At 35.9% G+C, this 20,784-nt stretch overlaps 1 protein-coding gene and 1 long non-coding RNA gene across 4 annotated transcripts in view; one reads left to right on the plus strand and one right to left on the minus strand.

Annotated features, from left to right (window-relative positions):
- LOC136038243 (ras-specific guanine nucleotide-releasing factor 2-like) overlaps positions 1–20,784 on the plus strand; it is a 296,269-nt gene that overhangs the window by 40,656 nt on the left and 234,829 nt on the right. For all 3 annotated transcript variants that reach the window (XM_065721353.1, XM_065721352.1, XM_065721351.1), the window contains one exon: positions 3,023–3,129. In XM_065721353.1, the coding sequence (XP_065577425.1) occupies positions 3,023–3,129 (107 nt within the window). The remainder of the gene's footprint in view (positions 1–3,022; positions 3,130–20,784) is intronic.
- LOC136038244 (uncharacterized) overlaps positions 1–20,784 on the minus strand; it is a 111,055-nt gene that overhangs the window by 21,079 nt on the left and 69,192 nt on the right. The gene's annotated exons all lie outside the window — the stretch shown is intronic.

Consider the following 20,784-nt stretch of genomic DNA (forward strand, 5'->3'; position numbering starts at 1 on the left):
AATCTTTGCAATATAAGGCAGAAAGTAAAAATTTTTCTCCTTTACACTGGCGACTCCAAACAAGTGTCACTTGTTCAGTGATTTTTTCTTTTAAAAGTCAGAAATAAACAAGAGCTAAGAGCTCATATGGCACTTGTGACGAGGCCATAAGAGCTAAGAGCCAAGAGCTCATATGGTAACTCTAACAAAATTCTAAGAATCAATAGATTGATTTAAAAGGAAAATCAGAGGCTTAATGCCGGTCGGGATTTAAAAAAAAGCTCTGAGTCACGATGTCCTTCTAAATATAAAAATTCATTATTATCCGATCACCCACTCTTAAGTTATGAATTCCTCATTTTTTTCAAATTTTTTCTCTCCCTTTAGCCCCTCCCAGATGGTCGAATCTAGGAAACGACTTTATCAAGTCAATTTGTGCAGCTCCCTGACACGTCTACCAATTTTCATCGTCCTAGCACGTCCAGAAGCACCAAAATCGCCAAAGCACTGAACCCCTCCCCCAAACTCCCTGAAGAGAGCGATCCAGTACGGTTACGTCAATAACGCATCAATGACATTTGCTTATTCTATCCACCAAGCTTCATCCCGATTCCTCCACCCTCAACGATTTCCAAGATTTCCGATGTCCCCTCCAACTCCCCCAATGTCAACAGATCTGGTCGGGATTTGAAATAACATCTCTGAGACATGAATTCCTTCTAAATATCAAATTTCATTAAGATCTGGTCAACCGTTCTTAAGTTAAAAATACCTCAATTTTTCTAGTTTTTCCAAATTAACACCCACCAGCTCCTCCATAGAGAACAGGTCCGTTCCAATTATGTCAATTACGTATCTAGAGCTTGTGCTTATTCTTCCCATCAAGTTTGATCCCAATCTCTCCTCTCTAAGTGTTTTCCAAGATTTCTGGCCCCCCCCCCAATGACCTGAGTTACGAGGTCCTTCTAAATATGAAGTTTCATGAAGATCCGATCACTCTTTCTTAAGTTAAAAATACGTCATTTTTTCTTATTTTTCAGAATTACCCCCCCCCCATTCCCCCAAATAGAGCGGATCTGTTCCAATTATTTCAATCGCGTATCTAAGACTTCGGGTTATTTTTTCCACCAAGTTTCTTCCCTATCCCTCCACTCTAAGCGTTTTCCATGATTTTAGGCCCCCCAAACTCCATCCAATGTCACCAGATCCGGTCGGGATTAAAATAAGAGCTTTGAGACACGATATCCTTCTAAATATCAAATTTCATTGAGATCCGATCACCCGTTCGTAAGATAAAAATACCTCATTTTCTAAATTTTCAGAATTAGCCAACCCCCCTCCCCCCAACTACACAAAGAGAGCGGATCCGTTCCGGTTATGTCAATCATGTATCTAGGATTTGTGCTTATTTTTCCCACCAAGTTTCATCCCGATCCTTCCACTCTAAGTGTTTTCCAAGATTTTAGGTTTCCCCCTCCCAATCCCCCCTCCCAATGTTCCCAGATCGGTTGGGAATTTCAAATAATAGCTCAGAGACACGATATCCTTCCAAAAATCAAATTTCATTGAGATCTGATCAACCGTTCGTAAGTTAAAAATACTTCATTTTTTCTTTTTTTCCGAATTAACAGCCCCACTCCGCCCCAGATGGTCGAATCGGGAAAACGACTATTTCTAATAAAATTTGGTCCGGTCTCTGATACGCCTGCCAAATTTCGTCGTCCTAGCTTACCTGGAAGTGCCTAAAGTAGCAAAACCGGGACCGACCGACCGACAGAATTTGCGATTGCTAAATATTTAAATATTTTCGGCAATCAAAACATATTGCTAAACTTCTTTGACCAAGCAAGTCTTCAAAGAAGCAGAATTTATGTTGTACGTGGAGCCAGCGTTTATGAGAATATTTGCCTAGATTCAGCTCATTTGGGCTCTAAAATTCCTGATTTTGGCCTCCTTATAGTATATTTTTTATTGTTAACTTTTAAAATAGAAAGGTATTAATTAAAAAATGAATGTTCAGCTCCAATGAAAACCTCTGAATAAATAAAATCTATTTAACTAGCAGAAGAGATTATCTGAGACACTAAGTATTTTGTAATTAGTATTTTGTAATTAGTATTTTGTAATTAGTAAACAGACAAATAAGCAATTTAAATACAAGCATTATGCAGTCAATCTTAAATTGGGGAGCGTCATTAATATCAAAACAGAAATTGATTTTCAAAATTAAAATGAAGAGCAAGCTCAAACAAGAGAACCCAGAGGCTGAGGGGCTTATGCCCTCCGACCTTCCTATATTCCTGAGGATAAAAAAAGACACAAATATAAATAATATTTAGCAAAACCTGGTGGTTTTCTTGTAAATAAAACTCTTTGAAACTTCAGGTCCTAGGAATTTTCACATATCCTCTTTTACGCTCGGAAAGGTTATGACCCCACGCCTGCCCCTAAGAGAAAAGAATTTTTCCAATAGAAATTACGTAGGTTACTTATATGCTAGTTATCCTTGGATGCATAATAAACTTCACCGTTCGGTACATACAGGAAGTATGTGAAAACTTTTTACCTTGATTAATGGTTTTTAGTCTTGTAATTTATTTTCTATCTCTTTATACATTTTTCGTTATTTCAACTGTTTTTTTCTTCTTTTTTACGGTACAACAGTTTACCGCTTGAATATACAAAAATGTTACTCATAGGGAGTATGAAAAGACTTTGCATCATATATTTTGGGCTCAATTTTCTCCTTTCTCTCTCTTTTTTTGCCTTAATCATTTTTAGTATTTTTAAATGCTGTTTTTTTGAATCTGCAATAGCTCATCCTTGCACTCGAAAGGTTTTCCTTCTACGGTAGATTCAGAAAATATGTAAAAACTTTCCGTCTTATTTAATGAGTATATTCGTTTTCTCTGATCGTTAGCCGGTTCGTTTTTTCCTTTGCTATATAGATATATTGGAAAATGTAAAAAAAAAAAAACAAAAAAACACTAGACATAAATTTAATGCGATTATAAATTAATATACCTTGTACTCTTCAATTTAGTATTGCTTTGCTGTTACATACAGACGAGAAAACCAGCGACAATATGAACTTAAGGCTGACACAGAGAGTGACTGCAAAGCATGGATTGAAGCTGTCCGCCAAGCAAGGTAAGTACACAAGATTTATTTCCTGTATTTAATCCTTAAACAGTAAGACAGGGATTATTATAATGTATACTTTGAGCTCACAGACAAACTTCGTATCTCAAATGCAGGGGTCCCACAGTTTCATCAAAGTTAATAATCGTGTGCACCATAATGTGCACCATAATTGAGCACCATAGTGTGCACAATTGCGCACCATAAAGTTTGTCCTACTCACACAAGAATTCTGCCTTTTTGTCTTTACAGCAGCTTTTCGTGTTAATAACGGAATTAATCATACGTGGAGTTGAGAAAACCGTTTTCTTAAGCATTTTTTACATTTCAATAAGTAAAGCTTGGATGAAAATAGTTTTTTGTCAAACTGTTATTCTTTAACCAAGTAAAATATTTAAACAATTTTACACTGTTATTTCTGTAGACACTAATATGTGTTTTGTTTATTTGAAATTTTTCGCAAGTCCTCTGCTATTGGCTGAACTTTGCAGATTTCTTGAGGAATTCAAATGACGTTTAGCTTTTTTCTGACAGCAACAAACTCAACAAAGTTATTTGAGTAAAACGATTTATCAACTTTATGGACACCTTTATAAACTATTGACGCCATGAGAGCCCCTCAAAAGGGAGCTAAAGGCATGCTTATGAGTCACCATTATTAAAACTGCTAAGATGTGATAAGAAACAGCCACCGTAATAATAGCCTCTAGTGGTAAAGGTCGCTCTCTAGTACAAGAAAGGGAGGTTTTGTTTTTTTATCTTTTTAAAGTGCTATCATCAATAAGAGGAAAGGAGGTCGATCCGCGAAAAGAGAAAGTAACCAAAAAAAGGGGGGAAAGAGAACTCCAAGTTACAGTAGCTCGCAAGATGCTTGCCTGGAATTTCGTCTTACGTGGTAAAATTCATATTTACATAGTTTGAAAAAATTGTGTAAGGAATGTGAAATTAAATTAACTGATAAAAAAAGCTCAAAATCCTTAGTTACTCTACTTAAGCTAACCTAAAAAGCTGCAACCAACGAAAACAGGAGGAGCCATGCGCTAACACAACAATACGGTAGGGTGTCTGAAGTCTAAATTCATCCTCAGATAATATTGGAAATATTTCTTCTGGTTTTAAGTGACATAGAGCACCGTATAATTTACTAGCACAGGTGCAGTACGCCATGTTTACATGCGTGGCTTAACTCCTTTGGGCTCAGATGCAAGACTCCATTGCCATTATACCTTAAAACTAAAAATAATTGAAAGGCTTGTGGTTGACAGCAGTTAAATTTTATGAAGTTTAATTTTTATTTTTCATTCAGCTGATATGTATTGTAATTCACTGATTTGCAGTAAAATTGCACACCCCTTTTTTAATGATCCTCGACTAGAATTCTTTTTTCTCATCTAAATGGCTTTCGAAAGAATTGTGAAATACTGAAAATCCTGAGCTTATTAAATATTAAGGACGTGAATTTGACATAATAAACATAGATTAATTACCTCTAACATTACTTTTTTTCAAATTTTCGTTTTTAAACTTCTACTCTCTACGGCCAAAGTTTGCCGTTGTATGCTCTTCACTGCAGTGAACAATATAAGAGATGGAGTATAATTTGAAGGTAGGATTATTTTCCATCTTGTCACTATAGATTATAGGGAAAAATGCAAAAAAGAGGCAATATCTTATTTCGACAGTAAAAAAACAAAATTCCCCGGGAAGGAAATTTAAAAAATATGTAAAACTAGAAAAGTGAGAGAGAAAAATGGACAAAAGGTATGACAAAACAATCGTTCCATCTAGGACAGAAAGGACAGAAGCAAGGGTTCAAAGTACCCTAAAAAACAGGGTAACATATGCCCGAAATAGTATGACAACATCCATGACTATAGGAAAAAACCAAGGCAGGAAGTGATTGGAGACAAAGTGAAAAGAGAAATAAAGAAATAAAAACGAAACGAAAAAGAAACTTAAAGTACACAATAAATAATACAATAACGAATTATACTATAAATCATACGAGAGGCTGTAAGTAGGCGCGAGATGGATGCTTTTGCTTTCGTTATCTGGGTTTTCTTTTATCGAATTTATGTGTTGTTGTTTTACATTTTTTTTGGTCATTTCAAAAGGTGCTCGGGAAGTTTTCTTGATATTTCCGGTTTTGCTTTATTTTGTCTATTTACGATCGAAGCAAAATATTAAAAGGAAGCAAAGGTATCTAATCAATTTAGAAAGCCAGAAGCCCCATTATTAATGAGGCCTGAGAGTTGGCTATTAAGATAAGCCACCAACAGTAGGCCTAATGACGTGTTTACTTAGTTCTTTTAATTATATATTTAAATATAACTATTTCTTATTGATATGCTCTATAGACAGGCCTTGAATCTTGGTTCAAAACCGAGGGGAACTTGCTTCCCCACGGAAAAAAATATTTTCCGATTTAAATATTTCCGGATTTAAATATTATAAAAATATTTAAAAATAAATATTATCCTATATTTTCTTAATCCTCTTATTTTTCTTATTTTTCGTCCAAAGGAAACAAAGAAAATTAGACAAAACAAAACAATGTTGTCTTAAAAACGATATTGTTTTATCAAGGTGTTTTGTACTTAAACTAGGTGTAGTATAACTGTAAGTGATTTTCTCTTTTTATAAGACATTGATCTTTTTATTATTTACACCACCTTCTAATGTTACTGATATGTTCATCCGTGTGAGTGTCTTTTTCCAGTGTCTTGCAAAATGAAATAGGAGATGGAGTATCTTTCAAAGAGACATCTTTTTTTTGGCTGGAATAGAGTTTCCTCTCGTTGTTTCCGGAAAATTCTCTTTCTCTGCTTTTCTTTCCAAAAGAAAGCCTGTTGCTCCAAACCTTGGGATATAAAATCACGTATAAGAATACTATGTATATAGCCTTTGGCTGTGAAGGTACAGTAATAAGAAAGTTCCACTTTTTCCCTTTCAATTTCTAAAAATCCAATTATTAGTATTGAAAATTAAGTTTTCATCTTTCCTTTTTCACAAAACAAAGTGTACAGCTTTGCAATATTAAGAGTGACTGCTGCAGCATAATGCTGCAGCATAATGCCTGCTGCATAAGCCTGTATGTACAAGCCTGTGTATGTACAAGCCTGCTGCAGCATAATGCTGCAGCATAATGCCTGCTGCATAAGCCTGTATGTACAAGCCTGTGTATGTACAAGCCTGCTGCAGCATAATGCTGCAGCTTACTTACCGCTTAACTCTCGCAAGAGCCAAATTTCGCTTTGATAGTCAAATTTCTCGTCCGTGTACACATTGTAAACTGAGTTTAATTTTTTTCTTATGTTCAGATTGAGATTTTTAAAGTTTAGGTTTTTGGTTTTTACTTTCAACCAGGAAGGATGTGACCAACGCATGCTGAATGTCATAGCATGGCATCCGCTTGATGAGCAGATAAATCTCCTTTTTTACATTATGTAAATTCATAAATCAGTTTTGCATATCCGATCCAATGTCACAATTGTCAAGGCTTTGGTCATTTTGCTAGAGATTGTTCTAATCCAACTAAATGCAGCAACTGTGCCAGTAACCATAGCAAACGTGACAGGAGCTGTCAAGTGCAGTCCTTTACTTGTGCCAACTGTGGTGGCAGTCATCGAAGCAACAGTCTGTCGTGTTCAGAGGTCAAGGCAACACCTGCCTAGTCGAGGGCCTCATGTTAGAAACGAGACTATAAGCCGTGCGTGTTAATATGGGCTCTAGTCCTAGTGAAATAGTTTCAGTATTTTTTTTTTAGAATATTAATAGAGCGCAGGAGAAATTGGTAACTCTTGAGAACCTCTTATTTAAGTTTGGTATTGTTCATTTAGCCGAACACTTGCTCAATTTAGATAAATCTCTGATGCTAGAAGTTTCGTCTGACCATAAATTTTTTATTAGACCTGCTAAAACTACTACTGGCTGTCCATCTGGTGCTTTAATAGTTGTTGGAAATAAGAAGTTCAAATGCAGTTGTCTTGAATCTTGAAATTTATACCTAGCGGTTAATTTGGGTAGTATTGTTCTTGTATGTCTTTATATGCCAGCTAATTATCAAAATTCTTCATCTAACTGACAATATACGTCAACTTGTGCGTCCCAATCAAAATTACTGCACAACGTTAGGTCAATAAATAAATCGCTTATCATACGTGGTGACTTCAACTCAGACCTCAAAGATGCTGCTGCACTTTTACACAGTTGCTCCTTTTTCCAATTCCAAGCGAAACATTTTTGCTTTCGAAGTCTAAATCTTTCTCTTACGTTCACCATTCTGGTTCCACTTCCGATCTTGATTTTGTTCTCTCAAATGTTTTTGAACTTCAGAGTGTTGTTGTTGACGTATCTTATTGTATGTTAACAAGTACTACTAATACTAATAACTCACCGCAGAATCAAGCCACCTGAGGCCAACACAGCTACGCACGCTCCTCCTCCAACCTAATCAATTCAAGGCCTCCCTCTTTACAACCTCCCAGGAAGTTCCCCTCTCCTTTAAATCTTTATTTATGACATCCTCCAAACCCAGACGAGAACGACCTGCTTTCCGTGTAGCCCTAGACGGTTGGCCAAAAAGGACAATCTTTGGCAATCTTTCATCCTTCATCCGCAGGACATGGCCTAGCTATCTCAACCTTTCTTTCATTATAGCCCTAGAAAGCGAGATTGAACCACATTTTTGGTACAACTTACTGTTTGAAATACGGTCAGTAAGAAGGGTACCCAGAACAATATGTAGGCAATTTCTCTGGAAAACACCTAGTAAACTTTCGTCTGCTTTTCGGAGCGCCCATGCTTCAGAGCCGTACTCGACCACTGTCATCACTGTAGCTTGCAATATTCTAATCTTGGTTTACAGACTAATCTTGCTATTCTTCCAAACTATTTTTTTACTGTGAGAAAATACCTTGAGCCTTAGCTATTCTACTTTTAACATCTTCGCTGCTCCCAGCGTCCTTACTAATAATGCTACCAAGGTAAGTGAAGCTGCAAAACTGATCAATCTTTTCGTTACCTAATGACACCTTTTTACCTTCACTTATTCCTAGCCTTAGTGACTCTTCTTAATAATAACTTTCAAGCCTATTCTTGTAACCTGAGCTCGCAAAACCTCTAAAAATTCATTCATTTTGCTCACACTTTCATCTATAAAGTTTTGAATGAATTTGTTTATTCAACAAATCAGTCAACAGCCTCAGCGGTTTCGGAAGATGCATTGGGAATTGATATACCACTATTAGGTTTGGTACACGGAAAAAGGGCTGGAGCGATGACCCGGAAACTACAATTTGCAAATAACCTTCACAAGTTTTGGTCTAAAATCTGGGTGGGTTGTTACCGTCCCAGATCTGGTTATATTTTTAGGGCCCTTAAATAGACTCAAATAGAGTTTCGGAAAGCTGTACTGCTCTTCAAGAGAAGGCAAGCATCTATTCTCTCTCGCAATATCTAAAATCATCTGCAGCTACTATGGAGCAAGGTATCAAAGTTCACTTCATCGTCTTGTCCACGTTCTAACCCTATTGATGTAACTTCCTGGGAAAAACACTTCTTTATTCTCTGGTAGCCCTCAACCACTGGACACCACTTTTCGGCAGATTCTCTTTCACCGTTTTTCTCAACTAGATCATAGCCGAAATCTTGTATCTATCACGCCATCATCAGTTCTTATGCTAATTCGCTACCTTAAAAGAGGCAGAGCTCCTGGTTCTGACGGATTTCAACCTGAACATTTGATATATGGCACCACAAAGCTAGTCGAACATGCGGCGTTACTTTTCCAAGCTTGTATTTGCGCAGAAATCCGTACCGACTGCACTATGCGGGAATTGTGACATGTGTCCCAAAAAAGAACAAAAACACCCAATCTTGTGACTCTTATCATCCAATTACAGTTTGATCGGCTATTGCAAAATTATTTGAAAACAAATTTCTTTTGAAAATCTGAAATCGGTGTGATCATGGCGACCATGAGTTTGGTTTTCGTGCGGTCTTGGTGTTGGGAATGCACATGCAATTTTCTTATTTGTTTTAAAGAGGTATGATAGAAGAAACCTTTATATGTTTGTGCAATATATATTTCTAAGGCACTTGACTCGATTCTATACTCCCAAGCTATTTTAGCACCTTCGAGGAGTTAAGTAAACCCATTCATTTGTGCTTCCCTTTGGCAATGGTATCAAAAGTATTCTATTCATATCTATAGCAGCCAAGTTTCTGTGCGTCGCGGAGCAAAACAAGGCTCAAGTCCTGAAATATTTAACAATGCCATCCACTATACAAGCCGCAGAATACCAAATTTTGTTATCGATCCATCTATTGACGTAAGTCACCTTTCGTATTCAGATGACCTGCTTCTGCTGCCTGATAATTTGCAATCACTGCAGGCTACTGTGAACATTTTGAATCATTTTTGGTTATAATCACCCTCCCGACTCAAAAATTCAGGTTGGCCCTGATACAATTTTTTCCAGTGCGTCCCTCAATTACCTTGGAATTGCATACAACACCTCGATTCAAGCAACAAGGTTACTAACAGTAAATGTGTTGAGAGAGAAGTTGAGAAAGTCCTGCGGACGTTTCTCTAGAGTTAAATTTCAATTTGATAAAAAACGTTCTGTTGGCTTTTTTAACTCACTTTTAGCTCCACATGTATTTTTTCTGGTGCCATTACGGAAGTTTTTACCTCGTCAGAACATCAAAAATTCGGTCTGTCGTTTCCAAATTTTGTAAGTATTTTCTTCCTGTTCCTATTTGATCCCGTAACGGTTATTAAATAAAAAGACAAGTTCTTAACTGCAAGTAAGTGGCAACATTGAAACTTAAAACAAACAAAAATTATTCCGTATATGAAAAAGGTTGTCCCCTCCTCAACGCCCCACTCTTTACGCTAAAGTTTGACTCTTTCTCATAACTCCACTTTTTAAAACAATAAAAAACGTAAGCGTAAAGAGCAACTGGAACCTGTTTTGGTAAAAATGAAAATTTTGGCCCCTGTTCTAGGACTTTTTCTTCAACATAACTAAGCTTTTTAGATGACTTGCAGACTTGGTAGGATCTTTAGAATCCTCTCTCCACAAATGTAGTGCTCTTGTTTCAAATCTGGATACAGTTAGAACTTGTTTGATTAACACTCTTTACAACGCTTCATTAAAGCTACTTAATTCTCCCAATAACGCAATGGAAAAATCATATGACACAAAAGTACACAAAAACTAATTACATGGTATTTGTTACACCCCTCTTAGACGAGTAACTGGGGCTTTATCCTTACCAGAATTGAGAAGATTCATTATACTTAAATTACTTGTGAACTTGGGTGAATACACACTCAACCCTATGTACACAAAACTAATTACAGACAATAATCTAATTCAAAATAAAACAAAAATAGGAACGAATAAAAACAAGCCCAATCCCAAAAGAACTACAAGATTAGCTACAGAGAAGGCAAATATTGCAATAAGAAATTATTCCAATTTTTAATAAATACAGTTAGTTCAATGAATGAACCTTTTTAGCTTGTAAAATGTTAGCTTTTATCACGCAGTCTTGGCTAAACTTTTCGTTAAGAAGTAATGATGCCAAGGCTATTTAAAAAAAATGAAAGAATTTTTAACCGAAAACTCTTATTGTAAGTGTTTTGTTGTTTGTTATTTTCTTTGCTGAAGACGGCCCTTAGATATAGGGCAGAGATATTCAAATTGGTTTTGTTGATTCACTGTCTTGGGAAAAAAAAGTCCTCATTATTCTCTCTTCTGTAGTTGAATTGACTTACGTAGCGGACTTCTATATTCGTATGTTTTATTACGTATATGAGGGGGTATAACCCTACGTCAATACCTCGCTCTTTACACTAAAGCTTAAATTTTGTCCCGATTCCTTAAGAATGACACCTGAATCACAAAGGCCGTAGAATAAATAGTTGAAATTACTAAAAATAATTTAGCGTAAAGAGCGAGGTATTACGAGGAGGTGAACCCCTCATATGCGTAATAATTTCTGTTCGTTATAAGTTTTAATGCTGCTCCTTACTTTCAGTTGAAAAAACGTTTCATATTCATTTTTAATTACCTTTTTAATAATGCTAGAAAATCTTACGCCCCTTTCATTGAAATTCTTTTCCCCCATGACAAATTCCCCCGTGTAAAGATCCTCCCATGTAACCCCCTTCAACTTCTCCCCCCCCCCCACAAAAAAAAACAAAAAAAATCCCTGTGAAAATGTCTGTACTATATGTAAACACTAGTCGAAGTTTATAACTTGCAACCTTACCACGGCTACAGTTCCACGGGGACTGTAGGGGAGTAAGTCGGCCCCAAAGACATGGTTAATAGGTTTTTCAACTATGGTGAATAAAATAGCTATCTCAGAATTTTGATCCGGTGACTTTGGGAAAAAATGAGCGTGGGAGGGGGCCTAGGTACCCTTCAATTTTTTGGTCACTTAAAAAGGGCACTAGAACTTTCAATTACCGTTAGAATGAGCCCTCTCACGACATTCTAGGACCAATGAATCGATACAATTACCCCTGGAAAAAATAAAAAACAAAAAAACAAAACAAAAAATAAAAAATAAAAGCGCATCCGTGATCTGTCTTCTGGCAAAAAATGCAAAATTCCACATTTTTGTTGATAGGAGCTTGAAACTTCTACATTAGGATTTTCTGATATTTTGAATCTGATGGTGTGATTTTCGTTAATATTGTATGACTTTCAGGGGGTTTTCCCCCCTATTTTCTAAAATAAGGCAAATTTTCTCAGGCTCGTAACTTTTGATGGTTAATACTAAACTTGATGGAACTTATATATTTATAATCTGCATTAAAATGCGATTCTTCTGATGTAACTATTAGTATCAAAATTTCATTTTTAAAGTTTCGGTTACTATTGGGCCGGGTCGCTCCTTACTACAATTCGTTACCACGAACTGTTTATTATCTCCAAACGTTACGAAGTTCTTGAGATATGTGATAACATGGATCTTTTAGACGGCAGAATCAGACAGTGATCTGAGGCAGTCGTAGATTTTCCGTTTGGGTATATTGATCGTTTGTGAGTAATTGTTAGTGTATTTTTTAGTGTTTGTAATGATAAGTGTTTTTATTACATATAATATATGTAAATATTATTTCTTTTCCATGTTCCTCTAAGAGCTTTTTTGTGTGTATGGAGGGTTTAGATAAATTATTATTATTATTATTTTTATTGCTCGTTAAATATCTTTATGTTTGATTCTTTCAGTTCTAATTTAAAAATGATTATTTGATTGTTACCTTTACTAATTCATTTCTTCCCATATTATTTTGCTGTTAAAAGTTCACAATGTCAAAGGATGTTATTACAGTTAGTGAATTGATAGCGTATTTAAAGTTGTGCCGTTCGATTCAATCTTTTGTCTGATTGGTCAGACCTCCCTGTTCCACTAAAAAGAGTAATTATTCAAGTGTTTGAGTTTAGTTTGTGTTGAGATTCTGCCTGCTTTTGGCCCAATAATTAAAAGTGAGTTTTTCCTATATATTGCAAGGAATTATTCCCTAACCGAAATTAGTATAGGAAAAAGTAGTCAGTAGTCAGCTGGTTGAAGACATTTTCCTGAAAGAGCGGGAATCACATAGCAGTGGTTTTCTTTTGTCGGTTTGTAGCTGACCAATTATAAACAAGAAGTTGAAGCTGTAAACATAGCATATACAATCAGAGAAGTTGAAAACATTAGCAAGGAGTGTCAATAGAATTGGATTTGTCATATCTAAAACCCACAGTCATCCATAACAGTGAATTGGAGAGGAGTAAATTATTAGGGTTTCTACGAATCTTGAAGTTACGACAGCCCCTCAAGCTATCCTAACAAAGACCACACTGTTAAAAACTCTTGTACCTTCACATGAATCACCAGAAGAATATGATTTGGTTTCACTATTAGATACTTAACATTTATCCAGCAGAATAAATATTTGTGTTATCTGCCAATCGGAAACCTGACGCAATAATCTTAGGAATGAAAGGGGCACGAGGCTTCGATCAACTGCACCTCTTGGGAATTCATTCCTCTAATGGGCTTTTATCGCATACCTGCTTAATATCCAATCTTCCCGTGCGTGAACTTTTAAATTACACCTTCACTTTTAAAGTCTTCTGCCGCCAGATGGATTGTCCTTCAGAGACTATGTAATTATATCAAGCATACAATCTGTTGCCTAATCTGAGTACCCAGTTTCTTATAATGATCCGGTCCCTAGATTCTTTGGCACCACTTCAGAGTGTATGGACCATGCCTAGTAGGGCAAACTTATGACCATAAGCCACTTGATAGTTACAAGTTATAGCAACCCCGTCAAAGAAGTGAAGCTAGGTTAATTCTGATGAGATATAAAAAAAAATGAAAATATAATACATTGGTAACAAAATCTTGGAAACTGCAACGGGGGATTATGGAAAGCATGCCGCCCCAAAATGCATTATGTCAAATACCTAACCACCTCTATATATTAAATGCTTAATTAAAATATTCCTACATAGTATTTATCTCGCTCAGCCTGATTTTTTCCACATGGACACAAAAACCGGTTTAATCAAACAGTTCGTGGTAACGAACGGTAGTAAGGAGCGACCCGTCTCAATAGTAACCGAAACTCTTAAAACCAAATTTTTATAACAATATTTACATCAAAAGGATTTTAATGCTGATTTTAAACATATAAGTTTCATCAAGTTTAGACTTATGCATCAAAAGTTCCAAGCCTGAGAAAATTTACCTTACTTTAAAAAATAGGGGGAAACACCCCTTAAAAGTCATACAATCTTAACGAAAATCAAACCATCAGATTTAGTATATCAGAGAACCATGGAGCAGAAGTTTAAAGCTACTATCTACAAAAATGTGGAATTTTGTATTTTTTGCCACAAGACAGATCACGGATACGTGTTTATTATTTTTTTTTTCCCAGGGGTGTGAGTATCGATTCAGTGGTCGTAGAATGTCACGAGTGGGGTCACTGTAACGGAAATTGAAAATTCTAGTGTCCTTTTTAAGTGACCAAAATAATTGCAGGGCAACTAGGCCTCCTCTCACGATCATTTTTTCCCAAAGTCACCGGATCAAAATTCTGAGATAGCCATTATGTTCAGCATAGTCGAAAAACCTAATAATTATGTCTTTGGGGACGACTTACTCCCCCACAGTCACCGTGGGAGGGGCTGCAAGTTACATACTTTGACCAGTGTTTACATATATTAATGTTTATTGAGAAGATTACAGACGCTTTCAAGGGGATTTTTTGGTTGGGGGAGAGAAGTTGAGGGAAGGGGTTTATGCGGGGAGAACTTTTAATGGACAAATTTGTCATGGTAGAAAAAAATTTCCATGAAGTGGGAGCAAGATTTTTTAACATTTTTTTAGAGAAATGAAAAAATTAATATGAAAAAGTTTTTTCAACTGAAACTAAGGAGCAGCATTAAAACTTAAAACGAACAGAAATTATTAAGCATATGAGGGATTCACTTCCTCCTAATACCTTACTCTTTAAGCTAAAGTAATTTTATTGGTTTCAATAATTTATTCTACCGCCTTTGTGATTCAGGGGTGATGCGTAAGGAATTGGGAAAAAATGTAAGCTTTAGTGTAAAGAGCGAGGTATTGACGAGGGGTGAACCCCTCCATATAAGTAATTAAAACAGGCGAATATAGACGTTTTTTTACTTAAGTTGATTCGTAAGTTAAGTATAGTTTTACTAATAAAATCGTTCGTAAAAAATTAAAAGTTCTAGTTTCTTTTAAATAGCCAAAAATTTGGAGGATAACTAGGCCTACTCCCTCGCTCCTCTTTTTCTCAAAATCTTCCAATTAAAACTATGAGAAAGCCATTTAGCCAAAAAATAATTTAATATGCCGATTTAATTTTAACTATTCATGTGCAGAGAGCCAAAATCAAAACATGCATTAATTCAAGAACGTTCAGCTTTTTAAACTGAAAGTAAGGAGCGAGATTAAAACTTAAAGCGAACAGAAATTACTCCGCACATGAAAGGGGCTGTTCCCTCATGTTTCAGAGCTCCTATTTTAAATTCCGACTGGATTTGGTGACATTGGGGGAAGTTGCAGGGGGAAACCTAAAATACCAAAAACAAGAAGAACAATAGGGGATTTTTTAAGACAGTGGGAAACAAATTAGAATGAATATTTCGTTCAGCTGAACTAGATTTTATCAGGGACATACTTTTTGGAAATGGGTATCCTCTTTTATTTATTAATATTACAATTAACCGTAGAGTGAAAAGACACTCCCATAAAATGAATGCTAATTTACCATGTGAAAATCCCGATAAGCCCCAAAACATAATTTACCTCCCATATATCCCAAAAATCACTAGAAATCTTGAAATAGTATGCACACAAAATGATCTGTATGTTGTATTTACCAATAATTTGAAAATCATAAATCTCCTAAATTCTGGTAAAGATAAGACTCCAGTTACTCGCCAAAGAGGTGTCTATCAAATACCATGCGACTGTGGCAAATTCTATGTAGGGAGAACCCACCAGAACTTCGAAAAACGCCTACAATAACATGAAGATGATATTACCAAAGCTCTGAATTCTAATAATATTACTTCTGTTTCTTTTGATTCTGCTTTAAGTAGCCATGTTTTCGAAAATCCTAGCCACAAAATATTTTTTGAAGAGTCCGCCATTATTAGCAATGATCTAGGCATAAAGCAAGTAGTTCGAGAAGCAATTGAAATCAGACTTAAAATTAATAATAATATTTCCTTAAATAGGGATTTAGGAGAATATTCACTGAATGCTTTATACACAAATTTAATTAAAAATGACCTTACAAAATATTTTAAAAACCAATAGATATTAACACAGAACGTGTCACAAATAGACCTATAAGATCAGCAGCGAAAAAAAGCTAGACTGGCATTAAAAACCTGTTTTTAAATCATTTTCTTTTATTTCATCGAATTGCCTCGTTTCATAACAATTTATTTTTCAGTCCTGGTTGAACTTCGCTGAGGTAGGGATGCTGGGACTGTCTTGAAAAATTGTTCATTTTAGTTTTATAGATTTTATCCTCTCGTAAGTTGTTTTTTTTTATTTGTATTGCTGAGGACGGCCCTTGGGCATAGGACCGAAATATTCATTCTAATTTGTTTCCCACTGTCTTAAAAAATTCCCTATTGCTATTCTTGTTTTTGGTGTTTGTTATGGAAAGGCAGTGTGGTCTTCGTCGTTATTTATGAAACCTAAAATATTGGAAAATACTTAGAGTGGAGTGATTGGGATGAAACTTGGTAGAAAAACTAACCACAAGTCCTAGATACGTGATTGACTTAACCGAAAGAGATCCACTCTCTTTGGGGGAGTTGGGAGAAGGGTTGATTCTGAGAAATTAGGAAAAATGAGGTATTTGCAACTTAAGAACGGGCAATCAGATCTTAATGTAATTTAATATATAGAAGGATCTTGTACTTCAGAGCTCTCTTTTTAAATCCCGAGTAGATCCAGTGACATCGGGGGATGGGAATCTGAGGGGGGAACGTGAAAATTGAGGTATCTTTATCTTACGAATGGACAATCGGATCTTAATGAAACTTGATTTAAAGAAAGGTTACATGTCTAAGATGCACTCTTTCGAATTTGAATTGGATCCGGAGACATAGGGGGTTGGAGGAGGGAAACAGAAATCATGGAAACCGGAAATCTTGGAAACAGCTTAGAGTGGAGAGATCAGGATGAAACTTGATGAGCAGAATAAGAACAAGTTCTAGATACGCGATTGACAGAATTGGAATGGATCCGCTCTCTTTGGGGGAGTTGGGGGGATGTCAATTCGAAAAATGTGAAAATTGTGGTATGTTTAAATTAAGAAGAGGTGACCATATCTTAATGAAATTTAATATTTAGAAGGAACTCTTGCCTCAGAGCTCTTATTTTAAATCTCGACCAGATCTGGTGCATTGGGGGGAGTTGGAGGGGGAAACCAAAAATCTTGGAAAACGCTTAGAGTGAAGAGATCGGGATTAAACTTGGTGTGTAGAATAAGCAAACGTCGTAGATACGTATTTGACGTAACCTGACTGGCTACGCTCTCTTTGGGGGAGTTAGGGGCGTCCAGTACATTGGCGAGTTTGGTGCTTCTGGATGTGATAGGACGATGAAAATTAGTAGGTGTTTCAAGGACTTGCACAAATTGATGTGATAAATTTTTTCCCCGATTGGACCATCTGGGGGCTGAAAAGAGGGAAAATGAGAAAAGATGAGGTATTTTTAACTTACGAGTGTTTGATCGGATCTTAATGAGTTTTGATGTTTAGAAGGACCTTGTGACTCAGAGCTCATATTCTAAATCCCGACCGGCATTAAGCCTCTGGTTTTCTTTTCAAATCAATCTATTGATTCTTAGAATTTTGCTAGAGCTCATGCCTTATGTGTTCTCGGCTCTTCCGACCTCGTCACGAGTGCCATACGAGCTCTTAGATATTGTTTTTATTTAATCTACAAATAAGTCAAAGAAAAAGACTGGCAAACTGAAGTATGGATTTCTAATTACTATAGTCTCTAATTCCACACTGCCTTTCTATGACGAACAAACAAACATTCAAATGGGGATAAGCCCATTTATTTAGACAGTAAAAACAGGTACATAAGTCTAGATATTTCTATCACATATAAGATAAGCTTCATCAGGAGAAATACTAAAGGGTTAAAATAAAACTAACATATTGATACAAAACAACATAAAAAAATTTCCGAGTCATACACTTGATTTTTATTTTTTTAGAATAGACCCTGTTTTTGAACTCTCTAAAAAAAATTCCAGTGATTACCCGGAAGTTTTTATTTTGTTTTTATAAATATGTTAGTTTTATTTTAACACTTTTGTATTTCTACTGATGGACTATTGCTGTATATGCAGTGTTGTGGAAGTAATTAGTGACAAGTATTTAAATACATATTCGATTACTTTTCAAACTGTTTAAATAAGTATTCAATTACAAACTATATCAAGTAATTTAAATACATATTTAATTTTTTTTCAAGAAGTTTTTTTATACTTTTTTCTTCAAAGGGTTCCTAGACCTTTTCCGAGATTTTTTTCTTCAAGACGTTTTTCAAGATTTTTGTTCTTCAAGACGCTTTTCAAAACAAAAATTCTTAAAGACGTTCTTTTCCGAGACATTTTTTCTTCAAGGATTTGTCTAATATGTTTTTTCTTCAAGGCATTGTTTCGAGATTATTTTTCTTCAAGACCTTTTTCAATTCTTTTTTTTTGCTTAATGATTTTGATGTTAGTGCCTACGCATCGGACTTTCCGGGTATAGTCGAGTTTAATCGGCTGGGAAAATCAAAAACTGTAGGAGTTATTTTTCAAACAGATGAATACCTGCATTTTTACATCACACATGGCATCAAATTCGGTTATGAGCTTTTCCAAGTAGAACGTGGTCGTATTCAGCCTAGGCGTTGTGTTAAACGTCAAAGTTTTAAAATACTTGAATCAATATCAATGTCAAATCAAATCAATGTCAAATCAATTGATCAAGGTCAAAATCAATGTAAGTCTGCACGTTTCAAATGTGCCCGATGTAGCGGTAATCAAATTTCGACTAGACTTAGGTGTCCGATTTTAAAGAAATTTTGTAAATGAATGTATTACTTCCTGTTACGTCTTTAATTCAAGTGGTGCGTTAGGGAAATTACCTGTACTTCATGGTTATTTGAATGAAAATCATCGTCATTATGTCTTCAAGAACACCACCTCCTTAATCATTCGTTGAATCTGCTTTCTAGTTTGTCTACTCAGCATGATATTTTTGCTGTTCCCGCTACGCCAACTGGTGGGTGTCCCTCCGGTGGTTTAGCTACTATTTTACCCAAGTCTCTTAATGCAACTATTCTAGCAATTTATACGAATTTTTTAGCTTGTAGTTTTTCAAACGTAGTTTTAATTAATTATTATTTTCCGACTGATTACCATGATGATATTTCTTTTGATGCGTTTACTCAACGATGTTTTAATCGTAGTCTTTTTGTCTCTAGTTTACAGTAAAATTTGCGTACTTATATTTTAGGTGATTTTAATTGTGATCCAAACATAGCGAATGAACGGGGTACAATTTTATCGTCTTGTCTTCCTAATTTTTCTGTTTTACCGAAGTCCCAGGATTTTACTTATATTCATTGGAGTGGTAGTACAACTAATATTGATCATTTTTTTTCTAACCCAAGTGATCCTTTGCCCGTGGTTATTGTAATGGAATATTTCCCTGTTAGTGACCACATACCGCTTCAGTTCCTTTTACCCCCTTTGCCTTCTCGTCCTCCCCCAGTTCGTATTTCAGGTAATAAGCTTCCTAAATTTTTTGATCGGGTTGATTAGAATCCGAATTTTAAACCGTTTTACCAAGAAAGAGTGAGGACTTTAATTGATAAAGTTTTTATTCCTGATAGTTTGGACGCGATGGACAGCAATCCATCTTTGACTATTAATTGTATTTATTTTGAATTAATCCATTGCTTAAAGTACGGCGCTGCGGCAGTTTATCCTACTAATAGGATAAGATTGGGCGCTCAGAAACCTTTTTGGATCCTCAACCCTTTTTTGGTAAATTCTAATAAGGCGGCAAAACAAGCGTATTGGGAATGGTGGGCGCTTGGTAATAGAGACTCGCATCCAGCTTTTTTGCTAATGAAAAAGAGAAAGGCCGAATTCAAAGCGGAGCTCCGCTGTCATAATACCCTGATCATGGAAGAAGCTTCTTCCCTTGATAACGACAAGGACAAGAATCTCCTTTGGAAAGTTCTCCGAGGCAATAGGCAGACTAAGATGCCTGATACTAATTCCACACCATCACTAAAAGAGTGGGAAAGTTATTTTTATAAGTTGTCGACTTCGCATGATTCTAATAGTATTGTGCTGCAATTAGATGAAAGGTTGAAGAATTTTCAGCTGATTACATGATATATGAGTATATGTTATGTAAAGCTATCAAAACGTTAAAGGCGCAGTCGGCTAAGGATCATGATGGCGTATTTTCTAATCACCTCAAACTTGCTCCTTCTTCTTTTTTTATTACTCTAGTGGCATTTTTCAACGTTTTACTTACTACTGTTTTAGTACCATCGTCATTCTATATTGGCATAGTTACGCCTATTCCTAAGAGCGGGAAGAAAGACTTGTCATCTTGTAGTTCCTGAAGGCCAATTACTAAGGGTTCTATGATTGGGAAAGTGTTTGAGTTGCGTTTGAAGAATTTTCTTGAAATTCTCGACGTTGGTTCTAATCAAGTTGGTTTCAAGAGAGGTTTGGGATGTGATTACGCCCATGCATCTTTCAGCAAAGTTATTGAAAAAGCGAGAATCTCTGGTCAACCGCTATACGCCCTCTTGGTTGATATCAAAGGGGCCTTTGATAAAATTTCTCATGCATCTGCACTGCTCGCTTTAATTCATGCTGGACTGCCCCTAGCTGTCATTCGAATGCTTCGCTCTTGGTATTCTGGATTAAAGATCCGTATTTGTCCGAGTTCGTCTTCATCTCAGTTCAAATTAATTCAAGTGGGCAGAGGAATTACACAAGGAGGAATTATTTCTCCTTATACATTCGATTCATGTTTAGCTACTGCCCTTAATTTCTCTTTCTTGCTATTT

This window comes from Artemia franciscana, chromosome 17 (assembly GCF_032884065.1).
Source record: "Artemia franciscana chromosome 17, ASM3288406v1, whole genome shotgun sequence".
NCBI classification, from domain to species: Eukaryota; Metazoa; Arthropoda; class Branchiopoda; order Anostraca; family Artemiidae; genus Artemia; species Artemia franciscana.